Source organism: Pteronotus mesoamericanus, unplaced genomic scaffold (assembly GCF_021234165.1).
Source record: "Pteronotus mesoamericanus isolate MK-2021 breed Mesoamerican mustached bat unplaced genomic scaffold, CSHL_Meso_final contig_221, whole genome shotgun sequence".
Classification (NCBI taxonomy): domain Eukaryota; kingdom Metazoa; phylum Chordata; class Mammalia; order Chiroptera; family Mormoopidae; genus Pteronotus; species Pteronotus mesoamericanus.
The window spans coordinates 17,704,710-17,724,560 of NW_026555092.1; the positions used below are offsets into that span (position 1 = coordinate 17,704,710).

The 19,851-nt window shown below is 54.7% G+C and overlaps 1 protein-coding gene across 1 annotated transcript; it reads left to right on the top strand.

Moving 5' to 3' along the window:
- The first annotated feature begins 1,052 nt into the window (after positions 1-1,052).
- On the top strand, positions 1,053-19,299 carry TIE1 (tyrosine kinase with immunoglobulin like and EGF like domains 1). Its single transcript, XM_054572081.1, has 23 exons — positions 1,053-1,210; positions 4,466-4,783; positions 4,852-4,962; positions 6,356-6,511; positions 6,657-6,788; positions 6,944-7,084; positions 7,294-7,422; positions 8,224-8,369; positions 8,613-8,757; positions 9,880-10,038; positions 10,226-10,363; positions 10,559-10,855; positions 11,342-11,632; positions 11,976-12,166; positions 14,213-14,423; positions 14,586-14,696; positions 14,911-15,101; positions 16,098-16,211; positions 16,315-16,385; positions 17,499-17,539; positions 17,626-17,722; positions 17,806-17,905; positions 18,867-19,299. The coding sequence occupies exons 1-23, from the start codon at positions 1,153-1,155 to the stop codon at positions 18,936-18,938; spliced, it is 3,420 nt and encodes a 1,139-aa protein (XP_054428056.1). The 5' UTR covers positions 1,053-1,152; the 3' UTR covers positions 18,939-19,299.
- Positions 19,300-19,851: the final 552 nt, after the last annotated feature.

The window sequence follows — 19,851 nt, forward strand, 5'->3', positions numbered from 1 at the left end:
TCCCCAGCAAGCCCCAGGCATCTGATGGCCCCAAGACCTCTCTGCTCCCTGCAAGGACACACGTGTGCACGCGCGCGCGCGCGCACACACACACACACACACACACACACACCTTGCAGGCATTCCGCACCTGCAGGTTGTGGTCTGTTCTAGAAACTACCAGAGGTGGCACCAGGGCAGTGAGAGACGAGGGGTCACAGCAAAGGCCAGTTCCAAGGGGCTTTGCCAAGGGGCTGGGACTGCCCCAGGCAGTCATCAGCCCTTGAGAGGGAGTGCACTCCCTGGGCAGACTTCTGCTGCCCCAGAGCTCAGGGACAGGGGATCATGAAATCCCAGGGTTTGCTGCAGAACAAGTGACATCAGGCAGGCAAAGAGCTTGACGCCTCTGCTAGTGGCTTCAGCTGAGGACAACAAACACAAGACTCTCTGGGTCTGCTTAACGCATGCCCTGAGGAGCGTCTAAGTCAGAAGTTCAAGTCCTAGCTTTGCCATGACTCCAGAGTGCCCTCAAGAACTGCAGGCCTTTGGAAACTGAGGGTTGCACAACATAGAATCAAAGGTCCTTTTTTGCCCTGAGTGTGAGTTATTTTGTTCTTCTGAGTGTGTACATTCACAGGCTACAAAGACCCTTGTGTTACATAGGTGAGCTGCTGTCTAGGAGACCCATGTAACTGTGTCCTGGGGCACATGGGGAGTCATGTGGGTTGTCCTGTGTGTATATGCTGAGTGGGAGGGGAGACCCTAGAACAATATCCTCCCCCTATCCCTCCTCAATAGGCGGAAGCCACTGGCTTCCTCCCTTTCCTGCCTCCTGTGTGCTGGCAAGGCAGGACCGAGGGGAGAAGAGGAGATGGAAAAATCAGCCCAGCAGTCTCCAGGTCTGTTTTTAACAGCCCTCCCCCACTTTTAGTGACCCCATTCCAGGGCCTTCTAGGCCACACCCTATGAGGATCAGACTAGGGGGCCTAGAGGCCCAGAAGCAGGATAAGTCCTTCCCACCCCTTTCCCAGCCACCCCTCCCACCCAAGCCACCTCATTTCCTTTTCCTCCCCAGCACCAACACTCACTGACTAGCACAGGCTGAGCAGCCAGACCCAGAGTCACTGACCTTGGGCCCAGCTTGTCCCAGCCGGCCTGGTCAGCCTCCGCAGTATGGTCTGGCTGGGGCCCCCTTTGCTGCTCCCCATCATCCTCCTGACTTCTCATGTTGGTAAGTCCCCCCAAAAGCCCTGATTCTCCCCTAGGAAACACTATCATCACTGCCATCACTTTTGTCCGTACTGTGATTGGCTAGAAAGTGGGATCAGAGCCAGGAAAACCTAGAGAGTAGGATCAGGCGCTAGAAATCACTGCAGCCTGAGATTGAAGGAGTGGGAGAGTGGGGAGCAGCCATTGACTCTGCTGGATCTCAGGATCAGTGAGGAACAGCAGGGCCTACAGAGTTTTCAGTGAGTGCTCATATGGTCATTGTGTTATGTTCATTTAATTATTCATTTGACAAACATTCATCAACAACCAACAGTGTTCCAGTAGCTGTGCTAAGGGGTGGGCCATTAGTTGAGAGGCAGGCAGCCTCCAGATCTGCACAGTGAGATTAAACAATGCTGACCTCCTACGGCTGTTACAGAGGTTTAAATGAAGTAATTTACGCAGAGCGACTGGCACGATGCGTGGCACTTGGTAAGGGCTTCTGAATAAGGGGTAGCTGATTCTTTCAGTGTGCTGGCCAAAGGGGATTAGAACACAAAGGCCACCTTTGAGTGCTTCACAGTCCAGTGGGGGACACAGGGCTAAACATACAGGCATAAGGAACTCCAGAGGGGCACTTACTCCATCTTGGGCAGTAGATGAAAAGGGGATCATGAAATACTTCACCGAGACCAGTGGTCTTCATTCCAGGCAGCCAGCAATAGCTGCAAGTCTCAGAGGCATGGAAGTGCCTGGGAGACAAGGTTCCTGCAGGGAACACAGCAGGAGGGACAGCGTGTGAGCAGCAAGGAGCTCAAGAGCATGCACTTTATCCTGAGGGCAATAGGGAGCCATGGGAAGTTGTAGGCTAGAGTCACAAGGTCTTAGATGGATCACTTTGGCGGGTGAGTTGAGAAGGAAGGCGTGTGGCTATGGGATGGTCCAGGTATGTAAAGGTGAGGGCTAGGCAAGGAAAGGCTTGGAGATGGGGATAAGGTCAAGAGGCTTTGAGGAAATAGGATTTGCAGAATTTTGTGACTGATTAGGACAGCCAGTATAATGCTTAAAGATATGGACTTTAGATTCGGACAACCTGGCTCTGCCAGTTACTACTAGTTATATGACCTTGGGCAAGTACTTCTCTGAATCTTCCTTCCCTGACTATAAAATTGGGGTAATAACACCCACCTCCCAAGACAGTTAGGATGATAAATGAGAGAACGTAAGTAAAGTGCCTGGCATACAATTGACCTCCAATAAACATTAATTATTATGGCAGTAGGAGTGCGAGATGACTCCAAAGTTTGTGTCTCAGGTGGCTGATGCCATCCGCTGAGTCAGGGAGCAGCAAAAAGAAGCAGGTTTGAGGAAAGCTGACGGACAAGCAGGCCCAAGCTGAGAGTCTGTTCCAGGGTTACTGATTCAGAGGTGATATTAAAGTCAAGGGAGTGAATGAGTTTGCTCACAGAAGCCTGTAAAATAATTGACCCTCCTCTCTAAATGGAAAGACGTCAGCTTCACAGAGTGAGAGGATCTCTCGGAAATCAGGTACTTGGCACGGGGCAGGCCATCATTTATCCATGGTAGACTTTTGAAGAATATTAGTTGATAAGCTAAGAGGCTTTTAAACTAATTACTTGGCAGTTAACTGGCAGGGACAAGGAAGGAGGGGCTCAGAAAAGTGTGGGGTCATGGGGCTGAGGAGCCTCTCAGGGCTCACCATGGCGGGTGAGGCAGGGACTCCAGCTCTACCTGGGCTCTCTCCTCACTCCCTGCCTTACATTGTAAGGCCCCAGCCACGCTGAATATAAACATTGTCCTGTTCACACCTTATATTTCATTCTGTGTCTTTACTCAGTCTGTGCCCTCTGCCTAGAATACCCTCTCCTACCACTGACCGCTCCCCACCTCTTCTCCTCAAGAAGTTCGTTTATTTTTTTCCATATAGTGGCTCTAGTAGTGCTTAGTCGTCTTTAACTTCCTTGGAAACAGTTTTGTTGGATTGTATTGTGATAGCTGTCATATCAGCATGCATTAAAAAAAGCATCAAAATTGGTGAATTTTTGTGCAGATATTTTAATATGGAAGGTGGAATACAAGACACATTTTTGGTGTATTATGCTTTATTATTTCAAGAAAGGTAAAAATGCAACTGAAATGCAAAAAAAAAGAAAAGAAAAGAAAAGAAAAGAAAAAAAGATTTGTGCAGTGTATAGAAAAGGTGCCATGACTGATCAAATGTGTCAAAAGCGGTCTCTGAAGTTTTTTCGTCATTGGACATTTTGGCCAAAACATTCTCTGCTGTGGGGCTGTCTTATGCATAGATGTTGAGCAGCACCCCTGACCTCTACCCACTAGAAGCCAATAGCAGGAGATAGCCGACATACTCAAAATACCCAAATCAATAGTTATTGGTGAAAATGAAAAATGTGTCTTTTATTTTACAGAAAAAACTAAACGGACTTTTTGGCCAACCCAATATCTCCTGCTCAGCTCTCAGGCCCTCCAGGGGAGTCTTCATCTCCCAGAAGGCATCTTTTCATCCCCTGTGGCACCCCTAATGGGGTAGGCACCCATCCTCTGGGCTTCCCACAAGGCACCCTGCATTGGACCGGTGTGTCCGTGTCTGTCTTCCAGCAGGGCCAGGGGTTCTATGGAAGGCAGAGACCTGAGACCCGCCTTGTGTCTCTGCATGGCCCGGCACCAGCCCTGGCCTGCCCTGCCCTGTCTGTCTCTGGCTTTTCGCTGGGTCCGCAGCTCTCTTCCCTTCTGCCCCACAACCGCCTGGCTGCAGAAGCCAACCTTTCAGCCTTAAAGCCCAGCACAGCAAACAGGTCTAGATTTCTGAGGTGGGGCGGGGCCCCTCGGAGGCATTCTATTCTCCTCCAGCCTGCGCCCCCGTGGTGGGGGCAGGGAGCGCGGCGCCCCTGGGCAGAGCAGCTTGAGAGACAGGCCGGGAAAAGGGGACTGACAGGGAATAAAAAGGAAACGGAGATGGAGCATAGATCATTCTTTCCAAAGCTGGGCTGCGAAGGGAAACCATCTGGCAGGAGAAGGGAGGGGATGGGGCCAGAGAAGGGGCTTTGTTTTTGTTTTTGCTCTTTTAGGATGAAGAGGCTGGAGGGAAAGGGGTCAGTGCACCGGGGAACGGGCAGGAAGGGATGGGGACGGAAATGTCTGCTCAAGTGCAGAGCCTGAAGGTGGGAAAGAGGGGGATGGGGAGGAAGGAAGGTTGGGGACCCGGGCATATCAGAAGACTGCTGCTGCCCCTCCCCAGGCGCAGTGGTTGACCTGACGCTGCTGGCCGACCTGCGCCGCACGGAGCCGCATCGGTTCTACCTGACCTGCGTGTCCGGGGAGGCCGGCGCTCACAGGGGCTCTGACGCCTGGGGCCCGGCCCTGCTGCTGGAGAAGGACGACCGCATCGTGCGCACACCCCGGCCCCGGTCGCCACCGCAGCTGGTCCGCAACGGCTCGCAGCGGATCACGTTGCACGGCTTTTCGAAGCCCTCTGACCTGGTGGGCGTCTTCTCCTGCATGGGCGGCTCGGGGGCGCGGCGCACCAGTGTCCTCTACGTGCACAACAGCCCCGGAGGTGAGTCTGGCTGTCAGGAGGGAGAAGAGGGGTTGCCTTTGACCTCTGACCCTCTATCCATCCCTCAGCCCAGCTGCTCCCGGATAAAGTCACACACACGGTGAACAAAGGCGACACGGCTGTGCTTTCTGCGCGTGTGCTCAAGGAGAAGCAGACAGATGTGATCTGGAAGAGCAACGGTGAGGGGAGCATTTGAGCTGGTTGGGCAGGTAAACCCATAGATCTGACACCCCAATACCTCCATGGCCCTCAGCATCCCCAGCTTTGGCCCCTTACACATCCCTCACTCCCATATATACCTGTTACCCCCAGCCAACCTCCAGGGCCCCCTCTGTCCTGGATGAGGTCCATGAACGCACCTACATCCATCACTTAACTCCAAGCTGTCCTATGGCACCAGGGGACCAGTGGCATCATGGTCGCTGATCTCCTTTCCTGTTACCCCCAAATTAGCACTATGTTAAACCCTCACCTTTGACCCTCCCCTGGGAGCTCTCAGGTACAGAGCCCCCCTGTTGGGGGGCAGCAGTCCCCTTGGGGAAGAACAGAACTGGTAATCAAGTCCCAGCACCGGCACGGAAAGGCAAGCCTCTTCTGGAGATCTATCCAGATATATGCTGGGGGCTGGCCGGACCTGGGGAGCTCAGCCGCCCCACGGGAGGAAGCTGATTTCCTCTGTGGCCACAAAGATTCCGCCCTCCACCTTCAGACCCACAGCCCTTGGGGTGCCTTTTGGGACCTTGGGCTCTTGAGGGAGGAAGATTCTTCCCTTGGCTCAACAGGGTTGCCTCCTGAGCTCCAAGCCCTCTGAACTGATGTGGATAGTCAGGTAGACCTATATTCCTTGGAGTCGCCACTCAGTCCTGAGCAAAGAAGTGGGGGGCGGGGGGATGGGGCAGGGACACTCATTTAACATTAGGGTCTGCAGGTCCTGAAGGGAGATGCTCCTGGGAGAAACCCCTGAGTAGATGACACCCGAACTGTGCCCCTGAGGAGGAATGGGAATTAGCCAGACAAAGAAGGAAGGAGAGCAAAGCCAGGAAGAAAAACCAGCAATTCAGGAATTCAGGAATGGTAGGAGTCAGGCAGGTTGAGGAGAGGCACAGGGCCAGAGGGCTATGCCAGGGAGTCGGATGTGGTCCTGAGGGCAGTGGAGAACTACTGAAGAGGTTAAGCAGGGAGCTGCAGAGGAGGCTGTTGCAGACAAAAAACACACTTGGCTGCTGAGAGGCAGATGGGAAAGAGGGGGACTGGCAACAGAGGGACCAACTACGTAGGAGGCTACGGGAAATGGGGGCCAGGGTGGCAGGTGGCAGTGGGCCTAGAGAGAAGAGGATGCTTTGGGAGATAAGAAGACATAGACTAGGCAGGACCTGTGATTTACTGAGCGGCTGGAGGACTATGGGGAGAGGATGCTTCCCAGCTTTCTGGCTTGGTTACAAATGCTCACTGGTGCCTTCCCCCAGGAGGGCTCACAATGCATCATGCCCACGCTGACCTGGGCAGATGAGCAGAGAGAGGGGACATCAGCTCTCCCATGGTGCTGAGGTCCCTGACCACTTATGCCCCCAGGATCCTACTTCTATACCCTTGACTGGCATGAGGCCCAGGATGAGCGGTTCCTGCTGCAGATCTCAAACACACAGCCCCCGATGAGCGGCATCTACAGTGCCACCTACCTGGAAGCCAGCCCCCTGGGCAGCGCCTTCTTTCGGCTCATCGTGCGGGGTTAGGGGCAGAAGGCAGCGGCGGTGGGTGGTGTGGGAGGTTGGGAGCCCTGTGGGTACTTCCCGTGGGTCCCCAGGGCTGCCCCATTCCTCAGCAGCAGTGGTCAGGTGGGCAAAGGTCATCTGCTGAAAGCGCATTCCTCCAGGTTGTGGGGCGGGGCGCTGGGGACCAGGCTGTACCAAGGAATGCCCAGGCTGCCTGCATGGAGGTGTCTGCCATGACCAGGATGGCGAGTGTGTGTGCCCCCCTGGATTCACTGGTACCCGCTGCGAGCAGGGTAAGGAGCGCGGAGAGCTAGGACCTAGGCAGGAGAGGAGGCCTGGCTGGGGGAGGCCCTTGAACCGTGGGATGGGGCTTGAAGATGAGAGTGCCAAGTAGGTCCCAGACCCTGGGACCCAACAGAGGCTCCTATCCCACATGTTCTCTTTCCAGCCTGCAGAGAGGGCCGTTTTGGGCAGAGGTGCCAGGAGCAGTGCCCAAGTTCATCAGGCTGCCGGGGCCTCACCTTCTGCCTCCCAGACCCCTATGGCTGTTCTTGTGGATCCGGCTGGAGAGGGAGCCAGTGCCAGGAAGGTATGCGCTCACCCACCTCCATGGTGACCCAGACAGCTGGCCATAAGCTTGCACCGGACCCTTGACCCTGGCCGAGGCTGGCACACCAAGCCCTCCACAGTCCCCTGCTCACGTAACCAGTGCCCTCTCCACCCAACTTGTCATTACCCAGCTGTGCCTTTGTTGCCCCCTGACCTATACCCCTCTAACCACACCCCTTCTGTTCCCAGCCTGTGCCCCTGGTCATTTTGGGGCTGATTGCAGCCTCCAGTGCCAGTGTCAGAATGGCGGCTCTTGTGACCGCTTCAGTGGCTGTGTCTGCCCCTCTGGGTGGCATGGAGTGCACTGTGAGAAGTCAGGTATGAACACGGGGTCTCAGAACCTTCAAGACAGGCCACACTTCAGTAGACACGTCTCCATTGATACTCTAAGTCCTGCCCTCCGGGGGCTCATGGTCCGGAAGGAGTTCTCACCACCCGGTCTGCACCAACCATACAAGACAAGCAGCAGCCCCGGGGGGTAGCCCAGAGGAGGCCCTGACTAGGCTGAGGGGATCAGAGAGGGCTCCTGGGAAGAGGCGAGATCTGAGATGGCATATGAAGGACAAGAGAGAAGATGGCTGGGAAAAGAGCCTGGGCAAAAGGCTCGGGTACCAGGACAGTGGAGTAAGGGGAGCAGGGGAGTGGTCGGAAGAGGTCACATCTTGGGGACTTTGAATGGCAGGCCAACTGGTCTGCACTTAATATGAGAGGGGCAGGAAGGAATTGTTGAAGAGGCACAAGGTGGTCAGATCTGCGTTTGAGAAAGGACCCCCGCTGCTGGGTGGACAGCGGGATGGGAGACCCCAGGCGACCTGTGGCAGGGCCCGGAAACGAATGAGGCCTGAACCGGCGTTCTGGCCACGAGGCTGAGGCCCGGGAAGGTTTTGGTATGAAAGAATCTTAGGAGGTGAGGGGTACACGAGGCAGATTCTGCAGCTGATCAGACGTGGGGCACGAGGGCGTTAGAGGACTTACACCGGACTTTGCTGGCTCTTAGGCTTCAGTGACTGGGCAGATGGCAGTGCCTCCACTGAGATACATGACAAGATGAGGGACACTTTGGTGGTCCTGTGTCGGCCCTTATGATGGCTCCAGGATGAGTGTCCTTTCTCTCCTCAGACCGGATCCCCCAGATCCTAGATGTGGCCTCAGAGCTGGAGTTCAACTTGGGGACGATGCCCCGGATCAACTGTGCAGCTTCAGGGAACCCCTTCCCAGTGCGGGGCAGCATGGAGCTCCACAAGCCAGACGGCACTGTCCTCCTGGTCAGCCCCGAGAGCCCGATCCAGGGCCCCCCACCGCCAGCCTCACAGTTGGTTCCTCAGACCTCTGACCCCTCAGGGCTACCTGCAAGCTCTACCCGCTGGCCTGAGCATGGCTCAAATGGGGTCGAGCTAACTGTCGAGGGGCTGCCTCCTGGCTGCTGACCCTTTGTCAGTCTAGACAGATGGGTATCCACCACACAGATGTACATTGTCTTTGGTTTGTCCCCTTTCTTTGTCTCTCAGTCTTCCAAGGCCATTGTGGAGCCAGATAGGACTACAGCTGAGTTTGAGGTGCCACATTTGGCTCTCAGGGACAGTGGGCTCTGGGAATGCCGCGTGTCCACGTCTGGTGGTCAAGACAGCCGGCGCTTCAAGGTCAGCGTCAAAGGTCAGTGATATCCATGGATGATGGACAACAGGCAGAGTGGGCACTAGCCGATGCTGTTCAGACTGGGCATCACAGTAGTAAGGTCAAGGGCATCTTGGTTCACAGCCTAGGCAAAGAAGAGGGCTTATGGTCAACCAGGGGTCTGGGCCGGGCAGTGTTGTGGTGGGAGCAGCACTCAGTCCCGTCTGGAAAGGACATCCCATGCCCCAGAAACGGGACACCCTCTGGCCTCACCCAGCCTCCTGCCTGGCCACGCTCGTCCCCTCCATGTCCCACAGATGCACCCAGGAGCCTTTAACTCTGCCTCTGGGATGCTGCTTCCCGCCCCCCGCCCCCCGCCAACCACACCACAGAGCACTCAGTGCCAAGAGAGGGTGACCTGCTCAACTTCCCAGAGGCGAAATGAGGAGGGAGCTGTCAGTACCCAGGAGTGCTCAGAACAGAGCGCGCCGCCTGGAGCGCCCAGGTGGTCCAGGTGTCCCTTCATCTCCTCCAGCACCATAAGCCTTGGCCACTCCGACCCCCTGCCACCTCTTGGGTCCCCTTTCCCTCTGCTTCCCACATTCCCTCCTCCCCTCATAAGCCTACACTCCTCTCTGACCTCCTCTTTCGCACTCTTTCCCTTGGCCCACCAGCCCCCTTCCCACCACTCCGCAGACCCTCCGCCCCCAGGAAATAACAGCAGGGCCCGGGGCTCCGCCTCCAGCCTTCCTCCTCTCATTCTCCCCAGGCTTTGGAGCCAGACAACTCGGGTTCTAACCCCCACTACAAATTCCTAGCTTTATCACCTTAAGCCAGTTTCTTAGCCCGTCAGAGCTTTTTTTCTCTGTAAAAGGAAGATATCAGCACTCACTTGATCAGGGCTGCTCTGAAGAGTAAATTAGATGATATATTTAAACATCTATCATAGTTCTAGGTCCTTGTGCCCCCCACTGCCCAGCGGGCAGAACTCTGTCCCCCTTGGGACACGGCCACTCTGGTCATCTGTTAAAGTTGGTCTTCCCAGTCCAGATTCAAACTGAGACCCAAGGTGTCTTTGCCGACCAGATCGCCGAGTCCTCTGGTGTTCCTGAGGACTGGGCCAGCTGTCTGGGTCATGCCTTACTCTGAGTCTCCCGGCAGTGCCTCCGGTGCCCCTGACTGCTCCTAGGCTCCTGGCCAAGCAGAGCCGCCAGCTTGTGGTGTCCCCGCTGGTCTCCTACTCTGGGGATGGACCCATTACCTCTGTCCGCCTGCACTACCGGCCCCAGGACAGCACCATGGCCTGGTCTGCCATTGTGGGTGAGTGGGGAGAGAGCTGGGGCGGGACAGGGGTGTTAGATAATAATGAGAGGAGGAGGGGAGAATGAGGGGAAGGGAGAGTGGTTTGAGGGGAAGGGAGAGTGGTATGAGGGGAAAAGAGGGCTGAAGGGAAAAGGGTGGCTTCTGGGAAAGGCTGAATGTTGCGTGCTGTTGCATCCACCCCCAGTGGACCCCAGTGAGAATGTCACATTAATGAACCTGAGGCCAAAGACAGGATACAATGTCCGTGTGCAGCTGAGCAGACCAGGGGAAGGCGGGGAAGGGGCCTGGGGGCCTCCCGCCCTCATGACCACAGATTGTCCTGGTGAGAGGCCAAGAGGCGTCCCTTCCTGTCCCCCAGGGGTTGTTGTCCTGTACGCTCGGGTTGTCAAGCCTTGTCTATCCCACAGTCCCCTGCCTATCCCACTGGAGGTTGTCCCACCCTGTCCCTTGGGGATCACTGTCCTGTCCAGCCCCAAGGACCCACTGGACAGTTCTGACCCCTGACCTCTGGCCCCAGAGCCCTCCTTGCAGCCATGGCTGGAGGGCTGGCACGTAGAGGGCCCTGACCGGTTGCGAGTGAGCTGGTCCTTACCCTCGACGCCTGGGCCACTGGTGGGCGATGGTTTCCTGCTGCGCCTGTGGGATGGAGCACGGGGACAGGAGCGGCGGGAGAATGTCTCGTCCCCCCAGGCCCGCACCGCCCTCCTGACTGGACTCACACCTGGCACCCACTACCAGCTGGATGTGCGGCTCTACTACTGCACTCTCCTGGGCCCAGCCTCGCCCCCTGCTCGTGTGCTTCTGCCCCTCAGTGGTAAGCTCGAGAAGGGGGGTTGGGCTCGGAACGAGGGGACAACAGGGAACACAAGGGACACATGAGATCCAAAAGGACATGGGAGGTTACAGGAGACTGGATGGATGTGAAGAAAACCCAGGACACCTGGAAAACATGGGCATAGGAGGACCTAGGCTATCAGGCAGACATGGACACAGGGAGGACATGGGACAGAGGGGACACAGGGCATGGGGAGTCATGGGGAGGACCTAGGACACTGAGCAGATCTGGAACACCAGGAAGACTTGGGATATAAGGAGAATAAGGGGAAGCAGAAGCTCAAGGGTGAAGGAGACCATAGGGACAGGAAGGAATTCTGCCCAAGGGGAAAGGAGGAAGTAGGCAGGGCAGCTCCCATTCTGGGGTCCTCGGAGGGGGCTCCACTAGAGTGGATGATCTGTCTGGCTGCAGAGCTCCATAGCTTGGTCCCGTCTGAGCCCTGCCTTTCCGTCCCCATCTCTCCAGGGCCCCCAGCCCCCCAGCACCTCCATGCTCAGGCCCTCTCAGATTCAGAGATCCAGCTGACGTGGCAGCGCCCAGAGGCTCCGGCTGGGCCTATATCCAAGTACATCGTGGAGGTGCAGGTGGCTGGGGGCTCAGGAGACCCACTGTGGATAGATGTGGACAGGCCCGAGGAGACTAGCACCGTCGTCCACGGCCTCAACGCCAGCACACGCTACCTCTTCCGTGTCCGGGCCAGTGTCCAGGGGCCCGGTGACTGGAGCAATATAGTAGAAGAGTCCACCCTGGGCAATGGTGAGAGGACAGGGCCCGTGGGGACTCCTGGACCCAGGGGTCAGTCTCTGTAATCTCTCCCTGCATATGATCCCTTGTCTTGGAGCTAGGGACTCCCAAAGCCCCTCCCAAACAAGTGCCACGAGTCCTGGTACGGGGGATCCTGACCCTTCCCTTCTTATGACCTGCTATCCTAGTGCTGGGAAAATCATGTCACTCCAGTCACCCATTGGCCATAGGCCAGGCATCCCCGATCCCTCCCTGATACTGAGATCCCTGACCTCTCCCTCTCTGTGATCCCATGGTGGCCTCTGGTTCTCCTGACCCAGGCGTCCCCATGATCTGCCCATCTTATTGTGTCCAGGGCTGCAGAGCGAGGGCCCCGTTCAAGAGATCCGGGCAGCTAAGGAGGGCCTAGATCAACAGTTGATCCTGGCTGTGGTGGGCTCCATGTCTGCCACCTGCCTCACCATCCTAGCTGCCCTCTTAACCCTGGTGTGCATCCGCAGAACCTGCCTGCACCGCAGACGCACCTTCACCTACCAGTCAGGATCGGTCAGTCACCTACCTGCACCAGCCCTGGGGCACATGCATGCAGACCCCATGTATATATGTTTCTACCTCTGTACAGACAAGTACTTGTACACTCGAGTGTGTGTATTTGTGTGTGTGTGCATGTGCATGTCTGGCCTCTACCATGGCAGGCCCACCCCAGGTTGGGGCCAGTTTCCATCTGCATACAGCTGTGGCCCATGGCCTCGGCCGTTCTATGGCTTCCTGCCAACAGGCTATTCATTCTGAGAGCTACTCATCCCATCCTCCATCCTTGCAAATCCCAGGCCTTCCTTGGGGAGACTCAAGGACTCTGGCGTGCTTCCCTGTACCCTGCGGAGAACAGCATATCCCATGACCCTCATACCCATTGCTACAACCCCTTCTACAGCTGTTTCTACCACCTTAGAGTTGTGCTAGACCTGCATCCTCACCCGTCGCTCCTTGAGAAAGGAAACAAGCCTCCACTCTTCCTGGCTTCCCTGCAAACCTGTCTGAATTTTCTGTCCTTCTGTAGCCCTTAGGAGTGAAGGTAGGGCACTGGCTGTCTTTCAGGACCCAAGTGTCAGCTCATCTTGTCACCTCCTCCCCTTTCTCACCTCTTCCCATCTCCCTCACCCACCCCATGGTCCTGTCTCCTCTGAGATCTTTGCCACTGCTGCCACTTATGCTCTGAACTCTGCCCTTGGTCCTCCATGCCTGGGCTCTTCCATATTTACAACTAAGCTCTGGCATTTCAAAAAAAAGACCCTCTTCTCTCTCAAGAGCTGATCCTTGTGATAGAAAGCCTAGTGTCTGAAGCCATTGTCTTTGCCATGCCTTTAAAATCTCCCTTCAGAGATTCAATTGGCTTCTTTGTTCAGGCTGCGTGGCCCTCCCTCAGTGGACAGTGTGCACAAAAAGCTGCTGCTGCAGAGGTGGGGGTGGGTAATAGGCACAAATGCTGGGAAAAGGAGGTGGGGAAGCGGCCTTCAACATATATAGTATGATAACATATATCAAGATATACCTCTGCTACCTGTGCCTGCATGCAGGTGTGCACATGTGTGTGCCATGTGTGCACATACATGTATATCCCTGTGAGCACCCCCATGTGTATATGCCTGTATCCCTCTGCACATGTCCAAGTGGACCTCTGCATGGATGCACCTGCACACAGTACCACCATTAGAACATGCGAGACCATGCTGGCGTGTGCTTTCAGCTGTCTGTGGCTCATGCGAATCAATGTGACCCACGTCCCCGCCCCTCCCCCATCAAGCGGGCTTTGGCTCACTTAGGGAGCCTCACCATCATGGCTGGCTTAACACTCCCAGTCCTCATATTGGCAGCGAACCTGGTCCTCCGGTTCTACTGTTTCCTTTTCCTGCCATCAGCTCTGCCCAGGTGGCCAAGCTCCCTCAGTTGGTGGACATTCCTCTTTGTGATGATCTTTCTATCTTTAGGCCCCAAGGTGGTTTTAGAGCTATGGGTGGATGCCAAGTGGGTGGATGGCGGTAATCCCTGCTTCTGCTACTGTAGAGAAGAAAGCCCCTCCGCTGACTCTCAGCATCTCAGAGCTTAGCGTGTAGTAGGTGTGCAATAAATGAATAAACGAAACCCTAGCCCACTGCTCAAGGCTGGAATCCTCTCCAGAGCCTCCCTGGTGACAAAAAAAAAGCTTGGTTTTGGGATCAGCTCACTGCTTTCCATCATGATTCATTCCAATTCATTTCTGTTTTAAATGTTAGAAACATCATCCTCCCATTGACTCAGATTGTGGCTTCTAGCAACTGTACCCATTCCTTGCTCTTCCCGTGCCCCACATATCTGTCCCTCAGGCTACAACCTCTCTCCATGGACATCTGTCCATCCAGCGGCCCGCCCATGGCCCCGCCCCCCATGATTCTACTTCAGTATGTGTCCTCTGTCTGGATGTGACCCTCGCTGACCACCGGGGTGCCCTCTATCTGGGTCTCCATTGTCTAACCACTCTTTACCTACCTGTGCCTCCTGCTCACCCCATGTCTCTTGCGTGGACTCTCTGTCCACTTGTTCCATTCTGTGAAGGGTGAGGAGACCATCCTGCAGTTCAGCTCAGGCACATTGACGCTGACCCGGCGACCAAAACCACAGCCTGAACCTCTGAATTACCCAGTGCTGGAGTGGGAGGACATCACCTTTGAGGACCTCATAGGGGAGGGGAACTTTGGCCAGGTCATCCGGGCCATGATCAAGAAGGACGGGCTCAAGATGAATGCAGCCATCAAGATGCTGAAAGGTCTGCTGAGAGTGGCCCTTGACCCCAGCCCTGACCCTCTCCTTTGTCCCACAGACCCACACCCCACCTGGCGCACTCCAGCAAATGACCTCAGCCCTTACCAGCCCATGCCCTTTCTCCAGAATTATTTCTGGCAAAAGTGAGACTGTATTCTTTACACAGAATATGCCTCTGAAAATGATCATCGTGACTTTGCGGGAGAACTGGAAGTTCTGTGCAAACTGGGGCATCACCCCAATATCATTAACCTCTTGGGAGCCTGTGAGAACCGCGGTGAGTCCCCAACTCATTACCTATCACTTCTTTGAAACCCCCATCGTTAGCCATCACCTCCTTCACATCAGTAGCCCCCTGGGTGCTCCAGGTACCTAAACATCGCTATTTATTCTCTTTCATGCTTCAGGCTCCCTGTCTATTACTGTTGGGTACCTGCTGCCACCAGGTCGCCTGTATATAAATGACCACCATGTATCTCCCCACCTCCCAGGTTACTTGTATATCGCTATTGAATATGCCCCCTATGGGAACCTGCTAGATTTTCTGCGGAAAAGCCGGGTCCTGGAAACAGACCCAGCTTTTGCCCGGGAACATGGAACAGCCTCCACCCTCAGCTCCCGGCAGCTGCTGCGTTTTGCCAGCGATGCTGCCAATGGCATGCAGTACCTGAGTGAGAAGCAGGTGTGTGTGAGCATGTGAGCGCAGGAGGGGAGGGTGTGCTAGAGGGAAGAGAGGAGGCCACTGGGCCAGCCTCAGGAGATGAAATCAGCAGGCTCTAATTGGATGAGGGATTGAGGAGTCGAGAGAAGGACATGACCCTGAGGTGCTGGCCTGGGCGAGTGGGTAAGAGCACAGGACGAGAAGTGGGTCTGGAGGAGCTACTGCATTTGAAGCATCCAAGGAACATCTTGGTGGAGGCATTGAGTTAGCAGTTGGAGATACCACCCTAGAGCTCAGGAGAGAGGCTGGAGACAAACCTCTGGAAACTGTCGCTCCATAGGCGGTAATGCTAATGGTGAGGGCGGGGGTGTGGCCCACCAGGAAAAGGTAAAGGCAGAGCAGAGAGTGGAGCTTTGCCCCAGTCCAAGGATACCCTGCTTGTATGAAAGGAGAGAGGGACAGCAGGAGTAGGGGAACAGGAAACAGGGAAGGCATTTTAAAGGTAGTAAAGTTCTGAGTATCTCTGAAAGCAGAGGAGGTGCAGGGGAGAGGGAGTGGCTGATGGATAGAGGTCTCTGAGGAAGGTGGAGGGTTGAGTGGAGAAGACTGGAAACTCAAGGGAAAGGGTCACCTTGGGCAAGAGAAAGGCCTTCCCCATTCTCATCAGTTAAGGGAGAGGAGAGGTTGGGAGAGAGGAAGGTAGGGAGCATGCAAAGTGGGGTACGTACAATGAGGTCGCTGGGGAAAAGCCCACCATGGCCTCAGGAAGAGGGATACTGCTGAGCTTGGCCATAGCCATAGCACAGTAAGGTAGGGAGGACAGCAGCCAGTGCTGTGGCTTTTTTGAGGCAGGAATCACTGATCCAGGAGGCCTGAGTGGGTAGGAAGAAGAATAAGTGGCTGCTAAAGCCTTTGAGGGTGGCCATGAAAACTGGCCGTGGGTCAGACGTGTCACTGACCCAGGAGTCCTGGACTCACTCGTCCCCAGTCTTCCCTGACTCCTGACCGTGCCTGCAGTTCATCCATAGGGACTTGGCTGCCCGAAATGTTCTGGTTGGAGAGAACCTGGCCTCCAAGATCGCCGACTTTGGCCTTTCTCGTGGGGAGGAGGTTTATGTGAAGAAGACGATGGTGAGTCTGTCTTCCCCTCAGGTTCCATACCTGGCCCTGCTCCCCAGAGCCCTCTAAACAGGCCCTTCCTCTTCACCTGACCCTCAAACCCACTCTCTCCCAGGGGCGTCTCCCTGTGCGCTGGATGGCCATTGAGTCCCTGAACTACAGTGTCTATACCACCAAGAGTGATGTGTAAGTGTAGGGGTAGGAAGGGGTAGGTGGGCTTGGTCTCCCAAAGATGCACGCAGGCATAACCTGCACACATCTCAGACATGTCTCAGGTAGTCCAAGGCATGACTTAAATATCCCAGGGTGTGTTCCTGGTGTGGTACAGGTGTGATGCTGGTGTATCTTGGGTATACCTTAGGGATGCCCAGCATCTTAGTGGGAAAGTAGAGGAGCTGGCTGGAAGCAAGTTTTGTCTTAGGTGTTTCAGGGGTACGACTGGGGTAGGAGTAGTTTAAGGCAGTGTTTGTCTAAGAGACTGGGGGATGCCTTAGAGGTTTGGGGATGCCGGTGGATAATGCCCATTGGCAGGGAGAGACCACTCAGGAATGCCCTTATCTTCCTCTCTAAAGGGCAGAGTCATCCCTACATGAGGACCTAACCAGAACATGACCCCCAAGACTCCTTCTCTGTGCTCCCCGCCCCCCAGACAATCATCTTGGCACAACCCTCCCTCTCTCTCTGGGAACCCTAGCCCACCTGGCCCTCCAGCCCCGGCTCTGCCTCTTTGCCCCCAGCCCTGGCCCCCTGTTCACTGTCCACCACATGGACCACCACTCATCCCCACTTGCCTACTTCCTGCTTCTGCTCCCAGACCCCATATATTCCCTTCCCCTACTAGAACTCCCATCCTGCCCTTGCCGGACTCTCACATGCATGACGTTGTTAAACTGGAAGAGCCAGTCCAAAGGAAGGGCTTTGGAGTCAGACTGCCAGGGTGTGAATCCGAGTTCCACTGCTTATTAGTTGTGTGACCTTGGGCAAGATCTATAAAATGGGGATAAGGACAGTACCTATATCATAGGGTTGGCGTGAGGATTAAATATATTAACACATACATTAAATAGTCAGTGCCTGGCTCATAGTAAACATGCAATAAAAATGTCAATTATGATTACATAGAGCATGGGAAGGGCCATGAAGGAGTTTCAATGGAGCAGAGGCAACAGCTGGCCAATGGCAGAATCATACAGAATAGACACATGCAGGGGCTGGGACGACTGCAAACCTGGGGTAGATAGACACTAAAATGTTGGCCCCAGGGCCTACAGGTAACCACGTGCAACCTCCTCATTTCAGTTGGTCTTTTGGGGTCCTCCTCTGGGAGATCGTGAGCCTTGGTGAGTCCTTGACCCCTATTCCCCAACGCGCCTCCACCTGACCCCTCTGGGACCCTGGGCTGAGGGAGTTTTGTCCCCTCCCACAGGGGGCACACCCTACTGTGGCATGACCTGTGCTGAGCTCTATGAGAAGCTGCCTCAGGGCTACCGCATGGAGCAGCCTCGGAACTGTGATGATGAAGTGTGAGTTGCCTCAGCCTGGAGCCCTGTGACCCCCTCACCCCAGCTGGCCCTGACCCCTTATCTCAGCAATGCCCCATCTGCAGATACGAGCTGATGCGTCAGTGCTGGCGGGACCGTCCCTATGAGCGACCTCCCTTTGCCCAGATCGCGCTGCAGCTGGGCCGAATGCTGGAAGCCAGGAAGGTAAGGAGATGGGGGTAGCCGAGGGCTAGTGCTCACCAGGCTCACAGGAGTGCCTTCACATGGGAGCCAGCATCAGCCTCCAGGTCCCTGTCCCCACCACTAGTTGCCAACACAGCTAGGCCAGGCGTCCCTTTCCAGCTCACAATGAGTTGAACATTAGGCCCTTCTAAACTTTTCCAAGGCTACTGCTGGCCCCAGCAGCAAATCCACCTCCAGGTCCCCAGTCCCACACTGCTTGCCTATCCTCCTCTGAGGGACCCATCAGCCCATTCTCATCCAGGACACCTCTCCTCACCTATCACAGAGCCAGAGTGCAAAGCATGAGTGATCAAGTAAAGAAATGGATGGATTGGATGGATGGATGGATGGATGGATGGATGGATGGATGCTATGGTAAATGAATGAATGAATGAATAGTATTAGTGGATAGATGATATAATCATGAATAAACACATAATAAAATAATGGAATCTAATAACTATGTGCATAAATGAGCTGTCAAATATAAATGAAGAATCAAAATAAACGTAATATATTTGTAAATACAAAGAATTCTTCATATGAATTAATTAATGACTAAATAGATATAGGAATTAGTAGAGTATCTTAAGAATTAAGGAATAACCAAATAGCCATATGAATGGGTAAACCATCAAAAAGAGCTTTATAAATAAAGGAATAAGTGAATGAATGAATGAATGAACGAACATTTCATTAGATGAGTGCATGAAAAACTCCTCACGATTGTGTCAAGGGTCTCTCACTTGAGCCTTCAACTGTGGTCTAATGCCCTTGGTGTTCTGGGCTGGTGAGGAACTACCGCCTTTGACCATGGGGACATCTTGAGTCTCCAGAACAAACCAGTATCTCTTCAAACACCCCAACCACATGGAAGTCAAGGACCTCCAGGCCAGAGCTGCCCCCATCCCTGGCCCCCACTAAAGCTTGCTTTGCTCCCCAGGCCTATGTGAACATGTCACTGTTTGAGAACTTCACCTATGCGGGCATCGACGCTACAGCTGAGGAGGCCTGAGCTGCCATCCAGACAGAACCTGGCTCTGCTGGCCAGAGCAAACTGCTCTCCATCCTGTGACTTCTGATCCTTGTAGCCTCTGACCTGGGCTGCCTCAAGGACTTTTTTTTTAACTTAAGCAAGAAAAGAAGGGATCCGGGGACAGGGTGGGCTTAGGGGAATTGGGTCCTCATCTTTCGAAGTTGCTCCCCTGCCCCCTGCAGTTACTCTTACAGCTGCCTTCGTATCCTTCCTTCTAGGTCAGCTGCTCCACGCAGGTGCTCCTCTTCTACTTCCCACACTCAACCCCTACTTCTGCGCCCCCACTCAAGTCAGCACTCACACCACCAGCATGCCCTGCGCCGCTACTCCTCCCTCCTGGCCTCGTAATCAGAAAAAAATAAATGCTCTGAGAAGCTCTGTCCAATGTCTGCCTTTTAATGTGGGCCAATCCCAGGGAAAAGGTGAACCAAAGACAGAGAAACAGGACTTTCAAGGAAAAGGAATGCAGCTCCTAATCAGTGTTGTAGACCCCGTCCCTCTGTAGGGGTAGCATCTCCATGACAAGAAGTATTCTGGAAAACAATTCTACACCTACACCACCCCTACATCTTTGTCATATGAAAAGCCCAATTTCCCCCCTGGTCTATTCGCTACTCTGCAGCCCCGTCACCAGCGTGTCTTCCTATATCTCTAGGTAGCTGCCAGCCCTGCACTCTTTGCTCTGTCCAAACAGTGCATGCCAGGATCAGCTGTAGCCCAGCCTCAGCTCAAACTCACTCCTCAGCACCAGACAGATTCTGGCCTGTCTGAAGCTCCCACTTTTGTTTATGTCTCTAGGCACCCTTTCCTGGCTTGGTAGCCCAGCTTCTGGGCCCCAAAGGAGGAAGGCAGAGGTCACGCCCATCTTCATCCAGCCACAGGAGGATACCTC